The sequence below is a fragment of the Amblyomma americanum genome, chromosome 2 (genome assembly GCF_052857255.1).
Source record: "Amblyomma americanum isolate KBUSLIRL-KWMA chromosome 2, ASM5285725v1, whole genome shotgun sequence".
Lineage (NCBI taxonomy): Eukaryota > Metazoa > Arthropoda > Arachnida > Ixodida > Ixodidae > Amblyomma > Amblyomma americanum.
Window position 1 is genome coordinate 146,493,557 of NC_135498.1, and position 23,804 is coordinate 146,517,360.

At 45.2% G+C, this 23,804-nt stretch overlaps 1 protein-coding gene across 1 annotated transcript; it reads left to right on the top strand.

Moving 5' to 3' along the window:
* Nucleotides 1–614: 614 nt before the first annotated feature.
* LOC144120127 (neprilysin-1-like) lies at nt 615–20,024 on the top strand. The gene is made up of 9 exons (XM_077652569.1): nt 615–631; nt 1,241–1,401; nt 3,358–3,441; nt 10,318–10,479; nt 13,752–13,838; nt 16,143–16,345; nt 16,452–16,634; nt 19,170–19,256; nt 19,878–20,024. Exons 1-9 carry the CDS (start codon nt 615–617, stop codon nt 20,010–20,012), a joined length of 1,119 nt encoding a protein of 372 aa, XP_077508695.1. The 3' UTR covers nt 20,013–20,024.
* The last annotated feature ends 3,780 nt before the right edge of the window (nt 20,025–23,804 follow it).

Sequence of the window (23,804 nt, forward strand, 5' to 3'; positions counted from 1 at the left end):
CCTGCGTTAATTATTGATGGCGTAACTGTGCGCAGCAGGAATGTATGCAGCAACCACAGTCCTCCGAAAGAGAGGTGAAAGGCTATAAACAAGAAATGGTGCCAGTCAAGCATACTCAATATATCCAGTTTTTATCAGTGCATATTTGCACGCAACACTGAGACAGATGAATTGGGAAGCACACTCCATAAGAATTAAAGAGAAGTACTTCGTAATCTTCTATTCTCTGGACGCATTAGAGCTTTAACCAGCCAAGCGCAGGAATAGCAGCACATGATTGAACATTCAGAACACACTCAGTAGAACTTCAAACTTAGGTGTGATATGAAGAAAACTAAATAAATTATCAATAGCACCGGGAGGTAGCAACAGTGTATGTAGGGTTGCGATGTAATGGAAGTATTAAGGAAGAAATTACGCATGTCTAGGTGACTTACTGACCACAGGTCCAAAATTTCCAGTAGATTAACGAAACGTTTGTGCACATTTTGCACGCAGTTGAAAGTTATGGGCAGCGTTTGCTGATAATTCCTTAAGAGGAAAGTAGCCAATAGCTGTGTCGTGAACAAGTGTGTTGAAGTGCTCAGGCAAACGGAAGGACTTGAATGTGAATTATGAATAGCGCTGCGAGGTACGTGAAGAAAAATTCAAGGCTAACATTATTGAACAGACTGCAGCAGCGTTGTCCACACACACAAAAAATTTGGTTCAATAAAATCGTAGCAGAAATGAAGAAATAAAGAACCTGGTCGCGGTCGCGTCGTTAGAATTGGAAATTTTGCTACCGGGGCGTTCACGTGCCTATGCCGCATCTTTTTCCCCTGGTGTTTAATGGCGCTCTACGCAGCGGTAATTTTACAAATGCACTGCGGAAGCATCACAAATATATTTCCATGATACCTCCTTAGCGCATCCAATTAAAAATGGCTATGGTTTTGATTTGATGGCTAATTTCTGATTCATTGAGATCTATCGCGTAAAGACGGAGGGGATAAAAAGGGGACCAAGCTAATAGAAAGCTTAGCTTCGTTGAGGTGCTTTAAATTGTCTACGTTGATTGAGATCTCTTTTGTTCTATCGAAATTTGAAGGATTGGTACAAACGCCAGCGCCACTACTTGAGGGTAGCTTGAAGTATTACCTAGAGCGGCGTCTTCTTGCTTGAGCGTATTAGGGGGAGGCTAACGACTGAACGGCACGGGGCTCAGAGCGGCGCACTTAAACCCTGCACCACCCTCCAGGTCCGGGGCGGGTGACGGCCAGGGTCCGCAGTACTCGCCGTACGAGACGGACTCCCGCGTGACCAACCTGCAGTGGCAGGTCCGCTGCATCCAGCTTGTCCTGCTCGGGCTCATCGGTTTCGTGATCTTCACCTTCGTGCTCTGCTACCTAAACGTATTCGGTAGGCCCTGATATGGTCATTACTGCAGAGCGTGCAAGCAGTTGGTTGGCCAGCCTATCAGAGAGGCAGCATTGGTCGCAAGCGAATGCACCCTAGCATGCCTCTTCTGACCTTTTAGGGCTAGCTAGAGCTTTTCTCAATGAGCTTCAGATGGTGCTGATGTCACGGCTGGCACGATGTTCTCTCGTGATGAAGCTGGTATCCGCATAACATTGAGTTCAAGCCTTTAACCTTCAAGTTTTTTGAGCAAATGTTACAAAACTTTCTACGTTCTTTATTTGCTCACATTTTTTTTCCATATCATCCTGATTCTGAAAATATATCGCTTGCTTGCTTGCTCAATATAATTAACACAGAAATTTAAAACGAAAACCATTTGTTTAGGGAAACTTCATTTCATTCTATGGAGCAGTTATGAGCTGAAGTTCTGAAATGCGCAGTATTTGGTTTACCAGCCGCGCGCTAACAATATTACAGGAAACCGAAGAGGTGCGGGCGGCGTGCTTTGAGCTTTCACGCGTTGCCACGCACGAGCAGTACCTAGTGCGTCGGTCTCGTTGTTCTCGGTGTCCGTCGTGTATTCAACGGTCATGGCAGACTCACTGTGGGAGACAAACTCGATATTAACGCGATAGCGGTAGACTTCGCTTTCGAAGGGAAACCCAGTGTCTGTGGGACCATAATTCCCCATTGGGCGAGAGGTTCGTGACGTCGCAATCACATCACCTCGAGTGGGTAATTCAGACACCCCACATCTATTACAGATTACAACAATTACGACGTCACCACACGCTTGCTATTGCACTCAAAACAAAAATCGTCGAGCTGAGGCTCGAACCGCTGCAACTTGGATCGTGAGCATAGTGCGCTGCCTGTGGACCACTAAGGAACGTTTGTTTGATTTGGTGCGAGGGAGCCCTTGTGTCTGTTATGACAAATGAAATAAACAATAAAAATAAGTACTAAATAAAGTAACGCAAAGAAGAGTGTACGTGTCTGCGAAGTGATATGCAAAGGAGACCCCAGGCCTCTGACGTAACCCATAACGCTTTCGCGTCATACACTTAATGCGGAACTTACGTGTCACCGCAAATATTTCACAATCGTGGTTATTTGAACTGCTGCAAGAAACTGGTCGCTTCCGAGAAATATGCGCGCCACCGGTACCATTAAAACGTGCTGAAAATTTTGAGTCCCCGTCGCTAGGGAAGTGGACCTTGAATGGACGAAACCGCAATTTGTTTTTTTTTATCGAATTCTAGTATCTTGTACGGTTAAACACAGAAACCGAATTACGGTCTTACGTCGGCTTCGGCAGTGCATGGAAAACAGCTTCAGGCTCGACGAATGCGACTCGCCATTGGAGACGTAGGTACAACGTCCCATGAAGAGTACAACTCGGGTATAGGAGATGAAGGTTTAAGTTTCGCGACGCATTCGGACAGCCGTCTGTGCCATTGCTGCTTTCGATTTCGTAGTCCTTCGCCATTGCTTGCACGTGTGTGTGCGTGCAAGTTTATTTAAACCTCGAGCTGATGTGGACGTAGTTAGTGTAAACGCGCAATGGTGGAACCAGCGAAACGGACGCAGGACAAGAGCAAGTAGGTACACATACAACACCGCTGGTATCATATGTCTTGTCATAATCAGATGTAGCTTTTTGTAATATATTCACTGTAGCTGCTGGTAAAATGGGAAATTGTCAAATCAGCTCAACTGAAATTTGCGGCCTTAGGGGTCTGTTTCGGTCAAAGTAAATAGTTAGCCACTAGGCAGTTCTTTTAAGTTGAGAATATCGAATACAATCGCGCAAATATTGGTCTAATTTGGCTTGTCCGCAGTTAGTGGTGGCGACTTTTTGCGCTAACTTGAGATATCCAAGAAACGCTATCCCCTGCTTTTCTATTGCCTTTTCTAGAGAGTTTTCTATAATCTGTGTTTTTCTCGTTTTTGCAGGTTGCCGGAATCCTCCGTCGTTCCCAAACATTTATATGATCAACGAGACAACAAACTGTATCTCAGATGGCTGCAAGGACTTCGGTGAGCACGGCTTAATGTTTCATGACAAAGTGCTGAATGCAGTGTACTGTGCCAAAAGCGTGTGGCAGAAAGAAGATCCTTTAAATTCTTAAGGTAAAATTTTTCTTGTTACATAGAGCTTGTCATTAGCCACAAAATATACGAGTGACACGCACTGTACACGCTACAGCAAGCGCATCCTCGCCTGCATGTCCCCCACATATCTAGGAGTGGAATTAGGCGGGCTAGTAGGTTCAGAACACACATAAATAACAGCGCGACAGGCGGTACAATAAGGAAGAGACACAAACAGGACCGCAAATATTATTTGAAGCTCATGTCATTCATAAACCAGGAGTGACGTGCGTCAGCACACACCCTATCACCTTTAAAAGAGAAGAGATCAGTTTTCTTTATTGCTAGCAACAGAGATAATCTTGGTGTTTGGTATTGAAGTTTTTGTTTTTATGCTGTGGGCGTGGCCCGGGGGTATATATTGAAGTCGCTGCAATAAAATTTCTTTCAAATGCTAATTAGAGCTCGTGTTTTTGTATCGTCCTTATTGTCCCGTCTGTCGCGCTATTATATGTCCCATATATCTGTTTGTGCCGGCAGTAATCCAGTGGTGGGAACGGGTGAAAGGTACAAATTAGGCAAGTCGATTAAGGAAAGATCCGAATGGTTATTGTCAGGGGTAGTCTTAAAATACCTCTGTGCAGAGATTAAAGAAGAGGAAAATCAAACCAATCTCTCGCTTTATTAAGTAAGCTGGGTGGAGGTGTGAAGCAAGTAACACGACGCTGTTCGGACAGTCATTAGCGTACCGGCAGAGAGAATTGTGACAATTGTTTTCACATGAAGCAATAGCTTCGGAATGCCAAAAGACTAAATAACTTAGCTACGGTGCCTCCAGCGCAGCTATCTCCGTTTCGAGTGCTGAAACAACCATTGGGGAATTGTGGTGCCAGAAGGCATTCGTGGAACACTTAGAGAGTGATGTAATTGAAAGCGATGGCTGAACTGATTTGTGCTTTTCTTTTGTAGCGCATTACTGGTTGCAGCATGCTACACGAGAGATGACTCGCGTTTAGCCGACGCGGTGGCTGAGTGGTTATGGCGCTCGGCTGCTGGCCCGAAAGACGCGGGTTCGATCCCGGCCGCGGCGGTCGAATTTCAATGAAGGCGAAATTCTAGAGGCCCGTGTACTGTGCGATATCCGTGCACGTTAAAGAACTCCAGGTGGTCTAAATTTCCGCAGCCCTTCACTACGGCGTCTCTCGTAGCCTGAGTCGCTTTGGGACGTTATACCCCCATAAATCAAACCAAACCATAAACCAAACCAGATGACTCGCGTACATTAGAGGCGCAACTATGGGGCTTCGATCAGAAAGATATTGTTGTAATGCACAGAAATGTGCGGTTGTTCTGAAAGCTCTGCCAACAGCAGTGTTGATTTCTTTTAATGCTTGAAATTTCCGCATTGTGTAAAAATCAAAATTTAAATTCATTTTAGGGTCCACAAGTCGAACCCAAGCGGCACGCTACGTTCTTTCCGTGGTCATCGTGTGAGCCGTAAAAGCAGTCGCGCTGTACCGCGGAAAAGTATGGAGTTCTAATCTCCGAAAGTAAAACCAATTCTTCCTCTTCTTCTTAAAACTTGGCACATACCCACATGGGGGGGATAGGCCAAAGTGTAGTGGCATAAACAAGGAAATTTTCATAGGAGATTACGACAAAATTTCAGCACGAAGCGTGAATTTTGAATTATGTATCAATAAAAACGACAGATGAACATTTAAACTAAAGTAACAGGCAGCATTTTTGTGAAAATAAAAGAGCTCGAAGAATTTAAAAGAATTAGCAAAGCAACCTACCAGCTGCAATTATGTAATCATGGAGAATCCCACAAATCGAACCCAGTGCAAATCCTTGCGCTCGCACCGAACGATGACAACACTGGTAGAGATAACGGGAGCCCTAACCTGGAGAGAGGGACCTCCAGGTAAATCTTTCTCTGAAGTGCGAACTTTGTACAGTAGAGGAGAAAAAGGTCTACAGATTCAACTTCCCTGCATGTGTCACATAGGTTTGTCGGTGTCGACCTACACCTGCGTAAATATAAATTCAAACTGGTAATCCTGCACCGCACACGTGTCATTGTTACCCCACACAGGCTGGTTTTACACAAACAGACGTTCGAATTATATGCTAAGTGGTGATAATCACTGGTATTTAGTAAGAGATCACGTAACCTGGCTGATATGTGTTGGAACCGCTGAAACCTGGAAATCGCCAGCAGGCTGAAATTCGGGACGGCATGTGTCACTGACCCGTCAAGAGCCGACCTTGCTAAGTAATCAGCCACCTCATTTGAATGAATACCTGCATGACCAGTGACCCAGACAAAACGGGCCTACTTCAAAGTGCATGGGAGAAAAAATCGCAGGAAATGGGTCAAAAAATTTTTTCGTGAAGTTTCAAGGGAGAATAAAACTGACAAACAATTTGTGCAGGGCCATTCTAAAAACCAAAAATTCCGCAAAGAATATAGGAATATAATCTGGCATGCGGAAAGAAAAGCTCCATGCGAAATCTTGCGAAAAGATGCCATCTGCAGCTTTTTAGCAGCAGATAGAGGCATCGGTAGAAAGCACCGTATGATGGGGGTATTCCTCTATGTGATCAGAGAGAAGACCGTTTAAAATGTTTGCGGACATGTGTTCCGCATGAGATGGGAAGATATGGTCGAAATGGAATTCTACTGCTCCCGGTGTGTCATCAACCCACTGAAAAGAACTGAGATCAACACCAATCGGTGTTAAAAGGTTCTGGTTTACGAAATTTGGGGCATTTGATACTGTCGCCAATGATGAGAAAAGAATAAGGCCGGCTCAGACACAAGAATAGGAGTACTGACATCATTCACCGGTTCCAACGACCTCAGGAAAGTTCTCACCGCGAGTATTTGAAAGCAAAAATTTAGATTAGTGATACGGGCTTCCAGATAAAGCAGGGAGTTTGAAACTGATTTTGGGAGACCAAGGCAGAGGCGTAGAGCGCGCCTTTCTAGTAAGATTAAGGGTTGAGTCGTGTAGGTTTCGCTACCAGAGAAGAAAATGCAACCAAATTTAAGCATAGGTCTTCCATTGGCTTTGTATAATAATAATAATGTGTCACGGCACATCCCAAACTTTTTATTGCCAACTCATGCAAGTCGGCCTAGAGCGCGTTCTCCTTTAAACACATTGGTCTTTATATGAAACCTCCAATCTAATGCTGGGTGATAAGTAACACCTAGATATTTAACTGATTCCACTTATGAAATCTGGTTAGAGTGATGGACTATTGATATATGCAAAGGCGTGTCTGGAGGAAATACCGAAACGCCGTATTCGTCAACAATCAGGGATAAATTAATACCATGCAACCATACCTCAAGAACATCAAAATATCCCTGCAGAATCTGGTAAAAGAAATGGATATCCCTGGCCGAGGAAAAAAAAGCTATTTCATCTGCATGCACAAAGACTGTTATATCAGGACGAATAGGGATGCCACTGACCAAAATATTAAAAACCAGCAGGTATAGCACCGATCCTTGCAGTACACCTCTTGACTGATATTCTGTTTTAGAGCATTGGGTTCCCACTGTGCAGCAAAAGTATATGTACTTAAGAAATTCAGATATCCGCGCGAATATGTTGGTTGTAGGATGTAACTGACACGCTGGCAGCGGGCGTGGAGGCTAGCCCTCGAGCAGACAAGCCCGTGTCCTCCCACTTTCTATCCTTCCATCATCCACAGAAGAATAAGAAGAAGAGTCACCATAGCTCAAACTACCCTTCTGCATAGCGAGAGCCGGATTCTGCTCTCTACATCCAAATGCGCGGACAATATAGCGCGTCAGCGACAAAAGCCAATCTGTGCTGAGCTGAGACCATTGACGTCATGAACATGTTTTTTGAGGCGACTGTGTACTATTGTTTCTATTTTTTTGACTAAATTTGCAATTGGCCGAATGTTATCTAAGACGTATCCTTTCTCTGCATCTTTCATCAATAAAATAATTTTCGGTGTTTTCCAAATACTTGGAATCCATGCATTTACCAACGAAGCACTGATCATATCTGAGAGGTAGGTTCTAAATTCTGGGCTAAAATTTTAATCATACCAACAGTGACACCATCTTGTCCAGCAGCTGCAGGATGCAACATTGCCAGGACTGAGAGAAGCTCTGATGCGTCAACCTCTGTATAATTCGAATAGGGTTATATTGTGCACAAAGCGACGTTTCTCTGCGTTTGGAAACGTAACGTCAATCCTTGAGAAATACGCTCCAGGGTTTCCTGAGCCTTTTGTGGTTACGTTCCATGAATCTATACAGAGTTTTCCGATTACGAGGATTTGAAAGATAAGTTTAAATTTTGGTTATGCTCATCCTTGGCTTTTGCAATTGTTCTTTTGAAAGATGCAGAGAAGAATTTGGAATTTAACCAATCAGCTGGACTCTGATTGCACGATAGCCTCTTCCAGGCCTCTTTTCTGCAACGATAGGCCTTCTCGCATTCTCATGTCCACCAAGGCGACGACTGTTTATTAGAGGCTGCCGCGGCACAGTGAATATTGAGTGGTCTACTGCATTTTGCAGAAATGAAACCGTCTGCTGAGCTCTGTCTTCCCGGCTTGTACTAACTATAGAGGCAAGTGAGGTGGACATCAGATTTTTATAAATATTGTGGTTGACAAATTTATGGGGTACACAACTAGTTTTCAGCGGAGATAACCGGATTGTGAAAGTTATAGGAAAGTGGTCACTAGATGCACCCGATTCCTCTGTCTACCAATCAGTCACCTCTAGCCTACCTGCTGATAATGTTAAGTCATTGGCTGAGCAAACGACCCCTCGCATAAAGGCTATTTCTCTAAAATTGCCGCAGCGTACAGCATTTGCAGACAGCCACGACCAGTGAAGCTGGCCGCAGGAATCAGTACGACTTCCCCAGTCCCTATGGTGAGAATTGAAATTCCCTGCGAAGACTACACTACAGTCAGGGAGAAGAATTTTCTTGAAGTTAAATGCCTGATGACATGTATGTTTAGATAGCATGGTTACCAATCCACCTCCCATGCCAACATTTCGATCTGAACTCGAAAGGTCCTCATTGTAAATGATTTATACGGTGACAACCATGTTTCTTGTAAACGCACCATATCGGGTTCAGGTTTTTAAATAAGTAGTTCTAGGTCAGGAAGAGAAAACAATGCGGAGCGGCAATTACATTGTACCACTTTGATACCTGCCATGAATACTGACCAATTGAATAGGCAGAAACCGCCTTTATAAAAATATAAACATGGGGAAGAAGTTTGGGTGGTCCTTTTTTAGCTTTCATCTGTGGAGAACTAGAATTAGATGGTGACGAGGAAGCACGGCGCTTCTGCGTTGGGGACGACATTTCGACATCTGGTCTGCAGATGTCAGTGCGACATGCACTGCTGGGAACATAGATGTTAGGTGGGACCTGGGGAGCATCAGGAGGTGATGTTGAGCGGCTAGCACTAGCTGCACAAGCTGAAACAAATGCAGACGTTGCTCACGGAATGGATGTTGATGGTAACACAGATTGAACTTCAACAAACTGAGCCAACGCCTCAGAAAAAGTGTTTGCCATTCGGCCTAACACATTATTAAGGGATTTTTCTACTGTGGTCACAATTGAGGCAGTAAAGTTGGACTCAATGTTACCAACAGTAGCGTGCACACGACTGGCATATGAATTTTTTTTTCCTGTTAAGAACAGCGCAAACATCCACTCTTGAGCACCGCTTCTCTTTGATAATATCCAACAAGCTACGCTCGTCACTACGTTTTGCGCAATCGGCATCATCAGCTGAGTGGATGTTCCTGCAGAGGCAACAATGAGGCTGCTCTGAGGTGCAGTTATCAGCAGAATAGCCTGCTCCACATAAACGGCAGCGGGTCTCCGACTTGCACGCTTTGCCGCTATGCCCGAGCCGCCAGCAGTTGGTGCATTGAAGAGGGCGGGCTCCAGAGTGCCCACATGGTATACAGTCGGGCACATTTTTTAGTTCAGCAGAGCAGGAAGAGCCAGCAAAAGTTGTTATTTCAGACTCAGTAGCAACACGCGAGCCATTTACCTCTCTACTGCAGCGGTAGACTTGAAGGACCCAAACTCCTGCATCCTGAAATTCTTCTAGAGTTTCTTGCGGGCAAGAGCTGGGTAGACACCACGTACAATACCCTTGACGCATGCAAGCTGTTCGCGAATGAATGCTTTAACCGGCAGTGAGCTTAAAATTTTGCACTGAAGCAAGTCTGCAACACAAGCGAGGTCAGAGGACTTGCACACAATGCCTCTACGGCCAAATGGGCGCATTTCAGAGATCTGCAGATAGTGGGTTGTGAATGATCTTAGCTTCTGTTGAATTAGTTTGGGAGGTTTTCATTTTGATCGCACCCTCACCGATTGGGATGAGAGCCACGGAATTGCATCAATGCCATTTTTTGGAAGGACTCAAGCGGCAGGCTTTGGGCCGACAAGCTGGCAAACCAAACTGCCAACCCTCGGCCTGGGGAGGTCAACATCTCTCAGCAAAACGCAGCCTCACGTTCACATGTCTTAACCTACGCCTTGGCCAAAACCCACCACGTAGTAAGGGCTCACCAATGATGAGCAAGCCGGAACCACCAGGAAAAGCAGAGAACAGCAGCCAGCAAGGAGACGTCAGCGAACCAGCTTTCACCACCGTCCCTGCTTGTTTGCTCGTGCTCGTGCTTGTGTGCTTGTGTGCTCGTCTTTTTTAGCGCTGCGGAACCGTTACTTTATTCTCCGAAACTTCCTTCGTAGCATCATTTTAGTTTGGTTCTGTGCGCAGTGTCTCGCTTCTCAGACACAGTGCTGCCCATGGTGGACCCGTGCGAAGACTTTTATGAACACGTCTGTGGCGGCTGGCTCCTGCGTACGCATGTGCCACTGGACTCCTTCGCCGTGAACGTCTTCTCCGAGGCGCAGGCGGCTCTCACCGAGGACGTCATGGGTAAATGCCGCGGCCCATGAGCCATGCGCACTGCAGGGCGTGTCACTGCGGTGGTCTAGCGGGAGCTGGAGCCGTATTCATACGGTGGATCATTCGTGCCTCTAGGCAACACAATTGCGTGCAAAGCGTGACAGTGTCTGGTGACCTCAGAAGAACGTTCGAAATTTGCCCTTCATTAACCAACCCGACTCGGAAATTAGCGGTGGTAGGTCACCAAGACCACAGATTGCTTTACAAGGAGATATTGTAAGCGGAGGTGACTGTTAACCATCCCATTACGATGAGAGTCATCGCAACGAGTTTTGCGGAAAATATTTTAGTGTTAATTTCGCACTATGTGGTGGTTCGTTCGTGCATGTGTTTGTTGTTTCACTATAAGAAAGCAGCAGAATTACGTATTTACGTATTTCCGCGCTTCAGATACTTTAGATCACAGCACAGTTCATTGTGCTAACGAAGAAATACAAGAGTAAAAGCATTTTTCGTGTTACTTGAAATGGCAAATGCTGCGCTGCTCAGGAGGACACTTGCGCAGCATGTAATTTTGTTATTTGGCTTCGTTCAGTGCAATACTTTCTCTACAAATTTACTTGAATCCTGTAACTAAATTTCGCTTTGAAAAATTTCGAAAGCGCTGCGACAGGGGACACAAAGAGAAAGACACGGAGGACAAGCGCTACTATCAACCTAAGTTTATTTGAAAAAAACGCAAGGTTAAATAGCTCACAAAAGGCAGCCAGCAGCGCATACGCCTACCCCCAATATGACAAAACGAATCACTGTGCTGAACCAAGATACCGAATTTCACAATCATGGATTACAACAGATGGTGTGCTGACGCACATCAAAGCAGGTCCAGAGGCTAAAGTCATCAGGTTTCCCTAAAGACGTGATTGCACTAGCCTGCATTGAACTCCTGAAAAAGCTTAAGTCATTCGGAAAACCCGATCCACCAGAGCCTCCCAGTAATGAGAAAAGAAAGTGGGTAGTAATTTCGTATGTTCACAGATTATCCCACCGATTAAAACAAGTAGGCACTAGATATGGGTTAAGGGTGCTGTTTTCAGCTGCCCAAAAACTTAGAAAAATCTGTGCTATGGTCGATATAAGAGCCAGATCAGAAAAACAAAAGTCAAGAGAAAGTAAAAAAAACAGTGCAATATAACACATGAGTGGCTGTTTGCACCTTGTGCCGAGGGAGTGGTATATGATGCACCGTTCACATGCGCCAAGAGTTATATGAGCCAAACTGGTAAATGTGTAAACACATAGCTACGCCAACATAATTCGTCTTTAAAGGGGGCTCCTACCTCTAATTTGGATCTGCGTTACAAAGACTGCGAACGTAGCAATTCTAACTCGTTGGACAAAAATACATTTGTACCTCTGTTCAATAGAACAAAAATTCTGTATAGGCATTCCAATCAGCTAACAAGGGATGTGAGGCATATCATATTCACAAAAACTCCGACATGTGCGTCGCACACCATCTGTTGTAATTCATGATTATGAAATTCGGTATCTTAGTTCAACACAGTGATTCGGTTTTTTTCATTTTGGGGGTAGGTGCATGCGCTGTTGGCTGCCTTGTGTGGGCTATTTAACCTTGTGTTTTTTTGCAATAAACTTCAATTTATAGTAGCCCTTGTCCTTCGTGTCTTTCTCTTTGTGTCCCCTATCGCAGTGCTTTCGAAAGTTTTCAAAGATGTACCAACTACCTCAATTGTCCGTTTCAGTCCAATTTAAATTTATCTTGCATTAATGATGCGGTTAAACATCGACATGAATGCCCCTTTTTAACAAAAGAAAAGACTTAGTGTTCGTGCAAAGACGAGTAAATAGTTGTTTGGTACAACAACTGATTGCTGCTTCGTATATATAAGGAAGCCAGGACTTTTTCATTACAAGAACCTAACAATAAAACAACAAAATATAGATGTGAGAATAATATTAGGAGATTTTATGCGGGCAATATATAGAAGAACATTACTTTTTGAAAGCGGTGAATGAGGCCACGCTGCTACTAAGTGTTTCATGGGTGAAAATCGTCTTTTGTGCAAAGAACCCTCTATCTGTCTGTTATTCTTGATATTCTCTGGAAATATGTGCTTAGTAGCTAACCAACCATATTCTCTGGAAATATGTGCTTAGTAGCTAACCAACCATCCTGTTTTCCTTTCTCTCCGCTTATTCTTCTCTGAACTTTAACTTCTTAAGCACATTTCAGGCAGAAGATGCTTCGGTCAACCATTTTATTAAGGGGCTGATTACAACTTATTTTAGTTCCAGGTTTTGATATCTGTAATGACGCATATGACATTAGCATACACAGACCGCGACGTGGTATTTACTCGGGAGCATTAATTTCGTTAAAACTGAATTTCTTGACCCGCCACGGTGGCTGAGTGGTTATGGCGCTCGGCTGCTGACCCGAAAGACACGGGTTCGATCCCGGCCGCGGCGGGCGAATTTCGATGGAGGCGAAATTCTAGAGGCCCGTGTACTGTGCGATATCAGTGCACGTTAAAGAACCCCAGGTGGTCGAAATTTCCGGAGCCCTTCACTGCGGCGTCTCTCAAAGCCTGAGTTGCTTTGGGACGTTAAACCCCTATAAACCAAACCAAACTGAATTTCTTCTGTGATTCTCTTTTGGTTTCGGTTTCATCGACCGGATGATGGCGTTGTTGTGTAAAAATGGTCACAGGAGGCAGGAAAAGAACTTTAATACAAGCGCTAATATGTTGATTTTGTTATTTCAGCTTGTGAAGCATGTTGGTTTAAGCATTTGTAGCGAATTAAAACAACGCATCAGCGATTATGTAGAGATTTGTCATGTATTATGTGACCTAATCCGCCTTTACACGTCAGAGCCATCTTTTGCTTGTGCAACCGAAACCGAATCAGCTTAAAGAGGAAATTTATTTACAAAATATTTGGCGGCAATAGGGAAATATGACATGGTCATTCATGTGTGCCAGTGTCTAAAACATCATTTCAAACAAGAATACACGCAATTAAAAATTTGATCTCTATAGAAATTTAAAGCAACGACGAGTAAAATATTCCGTCATTAGCTGAAGGCGATGACTGCGGATGCTTCACAATGAATGTAATAGTTACCGTCACTATGGAATGAGTATATATATCTTGGACCAATTGATGTACCACGAGCTTTTTCGCCAGTGTATCAGCACCAGAGAGCAGATGAAGGGTGTTGGGCGACCATGATAATGAAACCGTGGGCATCGGGTTATGTATTTTGCTTTTTCCAGACAAACTGAACCACACCATCGTGTCCTACAGAGGCCAGACTGCCTTGCAGAAAGCTGCAGCGTTTTACTTGGGCTGCATAAACATAGGCAAGTTTGTCGCACAATGTTTCCGGAGCATGGCGTCATCGTGCGATGTTACATGGTGCAAAATACGCGTGGGATATAGCTAATGGCTATAACACAATGATAGTGGCATAAGGAGGCTCCAGCTGTAGGTGGAGGCAGTCAAAGACTTGGTGTATAAATATTAGGTGGTTTTTAGCACCGCCTGCAGTCTGAACGGGGCAAATGAAAAGGACGAATGCTACGCCGTGTAGATATTAAACTAAAAAAAAATGATGATTTCTAGTCTTTCAGATTTTTTGAGCGATTCTAATACTTATTTCGCATGCCCAAAAGGAATGATTGCGCTGCTACGATTTTCATCAGCAGCAATACTAGATAGGCTGCAGCGTTCTCTTCAGTCAAGGTAAGAAAGTTCGAAGAGAGACGCAAAAGCCGTGGTGCGTTGGCGACTCCGTAAGGAGCGAAATGGTCAGGGTGCATAAGGTTTGCCGATGGGTGTTTCAAGACAGGCCGACTTCACTCTGTGCTGCAAAAGAACTGCTAAAACCTGTGCGATTTCGCGAATTTTATCCCCTTCAAAGATGCAGTTATCCTGATCATTGCAGTTTTCAGTGTAAAATGCAGTTGGTGTACTGGGCTGAGCGACCTGAAATCGTCATTTTTTGTTTCGCCAATAAAGACTTTCTGCACCGCTGAAACCTCTGTGCTGAACTTATGAGTGGTCATGAGCTACGATATATGAACGAACAGATGGGTTATCAAAGAGCGGGTGTATATGCGGCACTGGCAGCGGTAAGAAAATGGTGGCTTTATAAAATATTCCAGTAGCAAGCCAGAGTTTGTTCATTTAGCTACCTTAAGTTTTGTCAGGATATTAAACACTGGAGGAGACGCATCAAGCGCGCAAAGAATCAGTTTTGGTTTGATTGTCGATTTAAGGGGGTAGTCCTCACGTACTTTATTTCTGTAACCGTTCTGTAAAGGTTTCTGTTATTGTCTTCTGTGAAATTTCATACAGGCACTTGTAAGCGCCACTGTATCCCAGGAGAAGCATTTACATGAAAAAAAGCCCTCAATAAATGGCGGTCGGTGCCACGAGGTGCCCCATATATAAACACCTCCTTCAGACTTGTCGTCACTCTGCCACAGAAAGATATTTCTTTATTTCATTGTGCAATGCTTTAAAAAATACACTTGACATCCGAAGAAGACCATTAGTCAAAAGCACATTTCCCTTGCTCGCACAGCCTAGAAGGAACGGTTTGCACTGTGTTCCATTGTATATATATACGACATGCGGTCGAAAAGGTGTAGATGGCGGCTGTGCACGTGGCACCACCAACTGTGCAGAGCGCGAACAGCTCTCTGAAAAGTATCTAGAGGAAAGAAATATTGTACCACCCGTAGCAAAATCTTGACTGCTGTGTCATTTCTCTACGTCATTGTACTGTGTTCTCATTGTTCTGAAAGACAATAGAATTGCCTGCAAAAATAAGCACCGGATGAAAACGAAACTCAAATTACATCCGCTGATGTATTAACCTGTCCAGCATTCAATCGCAATCAAGAGGCAGTTGTTTTACACTTGTGGAATCCGTGCATGCAGCATTTTGGTTTGGCAAGTGTGGTACGGGGATTGCCGTGCATTACGGGGAAAGAAATTTCTTTGTCAGTCCCTATTGTCCCAGCAACCGCACGCTCCCTTTATTTCTTCCATTAATTACCATAAATGTTCACTTGAAGTGTTACATAAAAGGAGATAATTGTGTTATCAAGGCTAAATACAAGTTGGCCCGGTGACTTGGCTTTCAACGTGGGTATAAAGAACAATTCATATGCGGTGGCAAATGCGGATTGCCTTTTTTACTCCTGGAATGCTATGGCGAAACTTAACCCGTATGATTTGAGGTGAACAGGCGTCGCGTCCCAATGTTGCGAGGGGGTAATGAAGCTTGGATCGGACGTTTGTAGATGGCTTCCGAATAAAACGTTGTTAAAGAGAAATAGGGACAGCACAAAAAAAGATCAGACTTCAAAGGTGCTTCCTTGACGGCTTAATTAGAATGCCTATTGAAAGGAAGAACTGGTTTTAAATAAATAAATAAATAAATAAATCGATCAATCAATAAATCAATCAATCTTTCATTTTCCCTGAAATAGAGAAAGGACTAAAAGATCGGAACCATCACAGAGGCCTCGTCCGGCTTTACAACTTGGCAGTCCAGCATAGGAACGGCAAACAATATATGATTCATTTAAAGCATTTAGAGTTTTCACGCTGCTGCGACCCATTTCTGTTTGCACCCTGCGCCCTGTGTTACGCAGAGATGCGCAATACCAAGGGCGTGAAGCCTCTGCTGGACGTACTGACGAGTCACGGCATACCACGATGGCCAATGCTTCAGGGGCGTGTGACCGAAGATGTTATGATAACGCTCGGCAACTTCATTCGAGAGGTGGGCCTCAACGCCATCGTCTCGGTGCGCGTTGGAGTTGACCAAGCGGACAACCAGAAACACATTCTTTACGTGAGTGCGGCTTCACGAAAGAGCGCTGTGCACGTCTCGACCTAGGCGCACTGTGGCGGCTTTACAGTCAACGTCTCGCTCTATCCTCGACCTTACTGCCCTGCAGATTGGCCAGCCAGAGTTCGGTGTGGAGCGCAGTGTGCTTCGGGGCCGCCACAAGAGCCCTTACTTCCGCATCTTGCACCGCTACAAGGTGTATATGTACCGCTCAGCGCTCATACTCGGTGCGACGGTGGCCGCCGCTGACCTGGTCAACGAGATTGCCGCCTTTGAGGGACGCCTCGCCGCGGTCAGTGACGTCCTTGGCTGAATTTGTGAATGAACGTTGCCTCAAACAGCGGTTACTTTGGGGCTAAGAACAAATGAGTTGTGGCGTTCTGGTAGTTACTAAGCGTACTGTCGGCAGGCAGCTTTTTCAGAAGTAATGCCAGGGTGACTCGAGGAACCGCTTAAATTGTTTAAACGTTATCATGGTATCAGTTGTGAATCTGATTTAAACAATTGTGCGCAAGATGCCACTAAAATCTTTTTATTTCTGGGAGAGAAGGAAGGGTTCAGTTGTGTAGGTTTACTATTTTTTTCTTGTCGCAAGCTTACTGGCTAGTGGCCGAATGAAGGGGCTCAATTAAAGAAGGTCCTCGAGTGGAAAGGGATAATAATTGACAGTAAAGGAAGCAAGGATTAGTGTAGGCAGCTGGTCGTATTTAGTCGCAATTAGGACACCGTGGGTACAACAACAGCCACTCGTTAACAAGAAAGGCGAGTGAGCCTCATGTAGCTTAACGTAGTTTCGTGTGAATACCCTGCGGAACAAGGTAGAAATAGAAAAATCAAACTTGCAGTGCTAATTAAAAGAATGCTTTTTTTAGTTTCTTGAATTGTGTGGTACTTGAGAAACAAAACGGAGGGCGGTTTATATGAATTTACAGATGATTACATCCTTGGCTCGCGTAAATCTGCAGCCACTTGAGAAAAAAATTTATAGGTCTATTATATCTGGAATAACGCGAGTTTCAGCGGCAGTTTTCCCGCAGAAGCCAGAGCGGTTAGATCACCAGAGAACCACAATCGGCCGCAGGCAGGGGAGCCAAGCCGATTGGATTTTCTATAATTAGGAGTGTGAAGGCGCTGTTTGTATTGTAGCCTTTCCACGCGTCTGTCTGCGTTTCGCGTCGCTGTCTGCGGCTCGAACGCCGGAGTCTTTTCGGTCCGGGCGTTTGGCTTCCGTTTCAGCGACCAGCATGGTGGAACCCTTAACGTCGCCTACGTTACGCTTGTGCCACGGCCTCTTGAACTGTGAAGTCTTCATGCGTACTGCGTTTTGCCTTAGCTTTGGCTGCTTGCACGGCGGGATTTTATCAGCGTTGATGGTGCGCTTCGACTTTGGCGTCTCGTTATGCGGTTTAGGCTTGTGGATTTGAAAAACCACGGCGCCCATAGCTGGCAAGCAGAACAAAAGTCTCATAAGCAGCAAACACATGGGCGTGGTGTATGTGTGTGGTGTGTGTATGTGTGTGGCGTATGTGTGTGGCGCGATTCCTCCAACCAATCCGCGTTGCACCCAACATCCGTCGCTCGGTGCCCTCTCTCTCCACCTGTCCTCTCTTTGTCCAGCCGCCTCGCACTTCTTTGTTGCAGCGTAGTGGCTGAAGCTGCCTGGAGCACTGCAGTTCTCTTTCTTCTGCCGTTCTCTTCCTCCTCACACTCCTTGGCGGTTACTCCGACGTCGATGTACGCGGAGATATCGGTTAGCGGAGCAATGACCACTGCGTTGTAAAGCGTAGGAGAACCTGACGTGCGTTTGATGGCCATCGTGCTGTCACAACTTCGTGCTCTATGGGTAAACTATAGCTTACGATTGATTGGCGAGCCTGAGTTCGTTCGCAGTAGCAAATCATCCGTTAGTTTTGATGCAGAATTGGGACAGGAAGCAATATTGGCAGAACGGTGCAGGTCACTTGAGAAGCAAACGAAACATCTAACTCGAAAGTGCAGCATCTGAGCAGTAAGGATCATGATAAACAGGCCCATGAGATATCTTTGAGACGTGCTTTTTGCCCTTCTTGGGCTGGCCACGAAAGACCGGTTTGTGGCGCCAGCCAGAAGGTCGATCCAAGATTAGCGGTGCTTCATTGTCGTCGGCTGCGCGAGGCCTGCCTTGGTGCTACAAAAGTACCAGGACACTTCATCCCTCAACATTTAATGGTCATGCTTCAGCGAAGACTTCACTGCTTTAATGTCAAATTTGTGGGCTAATTCTATGAATTCGAATATGCATATCTGGAGACGGCAGCCCAGTTGGATAAAAAAATCACAGTGTTGCCGCAGTGGATACGTACGCCAAAAAAGATTTGGAGAAGCAGCTACCACACTGAAAGCGTATTAGATCTTGCTTTCACGAGCTGGCTGGAACTGGTTCAGTAAACATTTCTGATGCGTGAAACCGTGCAGACCTCCTCGGCCATATATTTGCCAAATGCCTTATCATGGCTCAGGGCTCATTAAAGAAGAGGCCGTGGGGGCATTGGTGTCAAAGAATCTATCATCGACGAGTACAAAGATGAGTTGACCTCAAAACTACACGAGTCAGTCGGGCTCTACTGTCAAAAAACCAGCACTCGACTGTGCCCGAGAGTTGTGTCGTCGGATGGAGCTTTCTGTTAAGATCGTCCATTACATCTCACGCAGTGGCATAACTAGACTGGGAGCATATTGAAGTATTCGGCCGGGGCATTAATTAAAACCTATTCGTAGTTTCCAAAATATATGGGAGTGGCAGTGAGGGAGCGCGATGTTTACGTCAGGAGCAATGTTTGCTTTACAGGCCGTGCCGGACCCAACGCCAGTGAACAATCCCCACAAGCTCTTCAAGACCATAACATTGGAGTCACTTGAAACAGCGATACCGCTGGTGAGTGCATCCTGCCCTTTCATTGGTAGCGTAGCTTAGTCAGTGCGGTTCCTTAGTTGCCTCTCAGGAAAAGTTCCACAGTGCGCGTATTATTTCGAGCGGAACTGACGCAATATTATGAGACTCTAACGCAATATGTAATTTTGCTCTTATTTTGCGCATGAACAGTAGGCGTTGCATGCTCACACGAGCGCTATTTTATGGCTGAACCTGTACTAATCTGCTTCCTTTCATTTGAGTGAAGTTACCCTGACATATAAAGACATTCGCTGTCTCAATGCTCTGTGTGACATGCATGTAGAGCTATCATTCTACGAACTCCAGTGCGCTGTGGCATCACCCCAGAAAGAATACTTTTCATCCAGGAGGAACAATGTCATTGACCAGGTGGTCAGCATGGTATTCCTTCATTATCCCAGCTTGGAAAGGGTCACCGTAGTTGGCAATACCATATATATATATATATATATATATATATATATATATATATATATATATATATATATATATATATATATATATATATATATATATATATATATATATATCTGATACGGACCTCACCAAGCAGTAAACGCGGGAGCAGAGACGGCAACGTCAAACCGAGCCTTACTGCTCCAGGTGAAGTGGACACTCTTCCTGAACAACATCCTCAAAGACACGCCGATGACTCTGGACCTCAACGACAAAGTGGTGGTCGCCGACCAGGGCTACTTGCGACGGATGTCCATGGTCTTGAAGGACGAGCCACCGTGAGCACTCGGGTGGTCACCGCGCAACCCCTATGAGAGGCGGGGAGGAAGGGCATATATTTGAGTTGCTGAAATGGCAAGTAGAGCGAAAAGATGAGTCAAGGGCAGGCACCTCATTTGAATATTGTTCCCCTGCCACGGTGCGCTTGAGTGGTGTTTAAGGAGCGGGGGGGGGGGGGGGGCATATAAAGAAAAATGGCAGAAACTGTAGTCCATTTTTGTCGTGAGCATACTTGATCCAGCTTGATTAAGTGTCAGCGGGTTACTTTAAGAGCACGAGAATATTCATTCACTGGATTATAGATATTATTGAAAAAACTTAAGCAATCATTTATTTTTGAGGCGAAAATCTTCACTACGCCAGCTTTTCGAGCAGTCAGCGGGGCCGCAAGTTTGACCTGGAATGTAGCTAGAGGTCACGGTGGCCGCAAGTTTCACCTTGAATGTAGGTAGAGGTCAAACAATGAAAATAACTGGTGGTAGTCAGGTTCGAAACATGACTTCAGCTACAGCAGCGACACCAGCGGCAGTTACACCATCTATGTAGACTTTGACCGTGACCTTTGACATTTGACCTTGACCACTGGTCAAGGGGAGAGCATCTGGCGGCATCGCGTGCGCAGGTCATGAAAGTGGGTTGTGCATAAAACGCCGGTGAACTTTGATGCGTTCAGCGGAACGTTAGATGTGATCGATGCGACGCCTGCCGCGGAGACCGACACCCGAACCGCACCCGTACGGGAAGGAAAATGAAATAAATTTGGTTAAGGAAAGGAAATTACGCCTGTCTCACATATCTCGGTTCACACCCGAACCGCGTCTATGGAAACCGCCAGTCGCTCGACCACAAACGTAGCCAGGGAGATGCAGCTTTTCGCTTTCGACCGGGCTTAACCAGAGCTGAACCACCAGCAATTTTTTGTGTGAGCTTTGTAAAGTGCGTGCATGGTTCTCAAATACCACCTTGTGGCGCGTACATGGGGTCGACGATAAATGCGCTTTAAGGAAAGAATCCACGAAGTTTTTTTTCTCTGCAGGTAGTTCAGCTGTTCTAATACTTGTTGACAACACGTCAAGACGGGTGTCTTTCTGTGAGTTTATTGAAACAAAACAGAACTTGGCAGAGAACTTCTACCCACAACTGGAGAAACCGGCTGGCGGCAATAGCACCATGCCTACTTGTCTGTGGCCCCAATCGCACTAACACTGGTCCTTCGGCTTTATTTTCATTCAGAGTGGGGAAGAAAATAAGCAGATAATAAGTAGATAAGCATCTAGAAGATAAGCAGATAAGAAGAAAGAAGAAGATAAGCAGCTATCGGCCTAAGCAGTTCTCATCTTTGCGTTGTCGGTATCGATCAAGAAAAAACTAGTAGAGGTGTAGGAGCTAAATATTATTCTGTTCAACTCGATGTATTCAATTAGTTATGCAGTATATTACAGGGCAATTGATGCCGATAATTACTAATGCATTAATGCATTAGTAATTATGCATGAATTAATGCAATAGTAATTATGCATTAGTAATTCCCGCACCTCCACGAAATATGTTGCGGGAAAGAATATATTTACAGTTATTTGCAAAACGAATGAACAGCTACGGGCGGCACTCAGAACACAGCCAGAGATGAGTTCTCGTCTTCTTCCTCGTCCACTCGTTCACTCGCTCAATGTCGTCGTCGTCGTCTTCCCGCTGCAATATACGATTGCTGAGACCATGTTGAACACTACCGATGGAGAAGTATCAGCGAGTACGCGATTACATTATCAACGCACCTCGTCAAGCGGAATTGAGAGCGAGGGAAACGTGCATTGAGAGCGATACAAGAAGAAAACATATTTAAAAAGAAGTATTAATACTCCCGGAAATATTGACTTGGCATATAATATTTCGATATAATATCAGATGCAGGCCCGACCTGGTACCATTCTGGTGTAGTTATTAGAGTGGAAAGTCGCCTTGCTTTATGTTCTTTCTGCGAATGGCATTGAGTGTAGAGTTTAGTTTAGTTTAGTTTATGGGGGTTTTACGTCCCAAAGCGACTCAGGCTATGAGAGACGCCGTAGTGAAGGGCTCCGGAAATTTCGACCACCTGGGGTTCTTTAACGTGCACTGACATCGCACAGCACACGGGCCTCTAGAATTTCGCCTCCATCGAAATTCGACCACCGCGGCCGGGATCGAACCCGCGTCTTTCGGGCCAGCAGCCGAGCGCCATAACCACTCAGCCACCGCGGCGGATCATTGAGTGTAGAGAGCAAGAATATTATTTTCTTTTGTTATTATGATAGTTCTTTCTTTTGTCTTTAATTATTAATTACGTATTCGCTGTTGTAACTGTCTTGGGAAAATAACGACTTGAATTGCTAAACTATGTACTATTTGTGGGTTAACGACGAGACATGAAGAGCTGAGCGTGGTGTCGCTGGTCAAAGGTTTTGGCGTTATTTCCTCTGCGGCGCCTCAGGAGGCGTTCCTCATCCGCTCTTTTTGTCAAGGGTCGCGGGGGAACATAGAAGCGACACGAACTGCTTGCTACTGTTTACAAACCAAGTTGCCGCTCTTGGTTTCGCGAGGCCGTCTTCCTCTGCCAGGTGTCCCGCTTATGTTATATATTAAGCAGCCGCTCTCTATCATGTTTTGCTGGTTTTGCTTTCAATATTTTGCCAAACTCCACTGACATTCACCTATATTCTGGACGGCCATAGTCACTATTCGCGGTTCACTTGCATTCGCGCTCAAAAATTTTCTACATGAACACCGGCGCCCAAAACAGAAGGTGCGGCATGTCCGCGCCTACCCCGTATTTGAGGAGCGTTTAAGGGCGTTCGAAAGAAGGAAACGTGCTGAAGATAGAGCTGGCTTTATTGTTTCACGAATTACGTGATCTCGAGGGTCTGTCGCTGTCATCCTGGAGATTCGTGGTCTCATGGGTTATTTAAACACATAGCGTTTTAAACAGGAATCTGAAGAATACTTACCTCTACGCTTAAGCCATGGCTGAGGGCGCTGTTCTTACACACTTGGTGCAACATAGGTTGGCTAAAGAAAGTGCGCAGTTTACTAAAGGAACTCCTTGCCATGCTCTATGCAGATACGTCGTGGTCAACTACATTGCGTGGCGCGTAGTGCAGCTGCTAGGAGAGCTTTCCATTGATCGCCTGAGGCGGGCCCACTTCCGTTTCGACCGTTACCGGTACTCGCTGGTCCAAATACAGCCGCTATCTCGGCAGTGCTTCGACCTAACCGCCAGGTACATGCGCTTTGCCGTTGGGCGCATCGTCTATGACCGTGACACGCAGCGCCCCATCGAACGACACGCGAAGGTAAGTGCCTGCGGGCATCTTCGACGGGAGCGGCTGTGAGGAATTGTTTGCGTGTATTAATGGCGTACTACTCTTTACAAAGCCATACTTGTGTAGACATTCTTTAGATCAAAACTAGGCACAAAAGCATGTCTTTTAGGGCTTTTCAACAATGGGATAACAGTGGCATATAGCAAAGTAACGATGCGTTTCGCCAATTGGTGATTCTTCTACCGAAGTTGAATAAAATAAAAAAAAAACAGCTCAGCTTCAGATGTCACGCTGTAGCCTCAGCTTGTGCAAAATATCTGCTTACTGGCCTTTTTTAAGCTGCTGTTTTGAAGGCCCAACTTTTCAACCATGCGTCGAGAACCGCTGGAACGGTTAAATTTCTTTGAGAACTACCCCGCGCTCAATGTATTTTAGGTATGTTATTACTCACAGCAACCGTTCTTGACCTCTCTGTCAGAAATCTTCAGGCAGGCGCGCC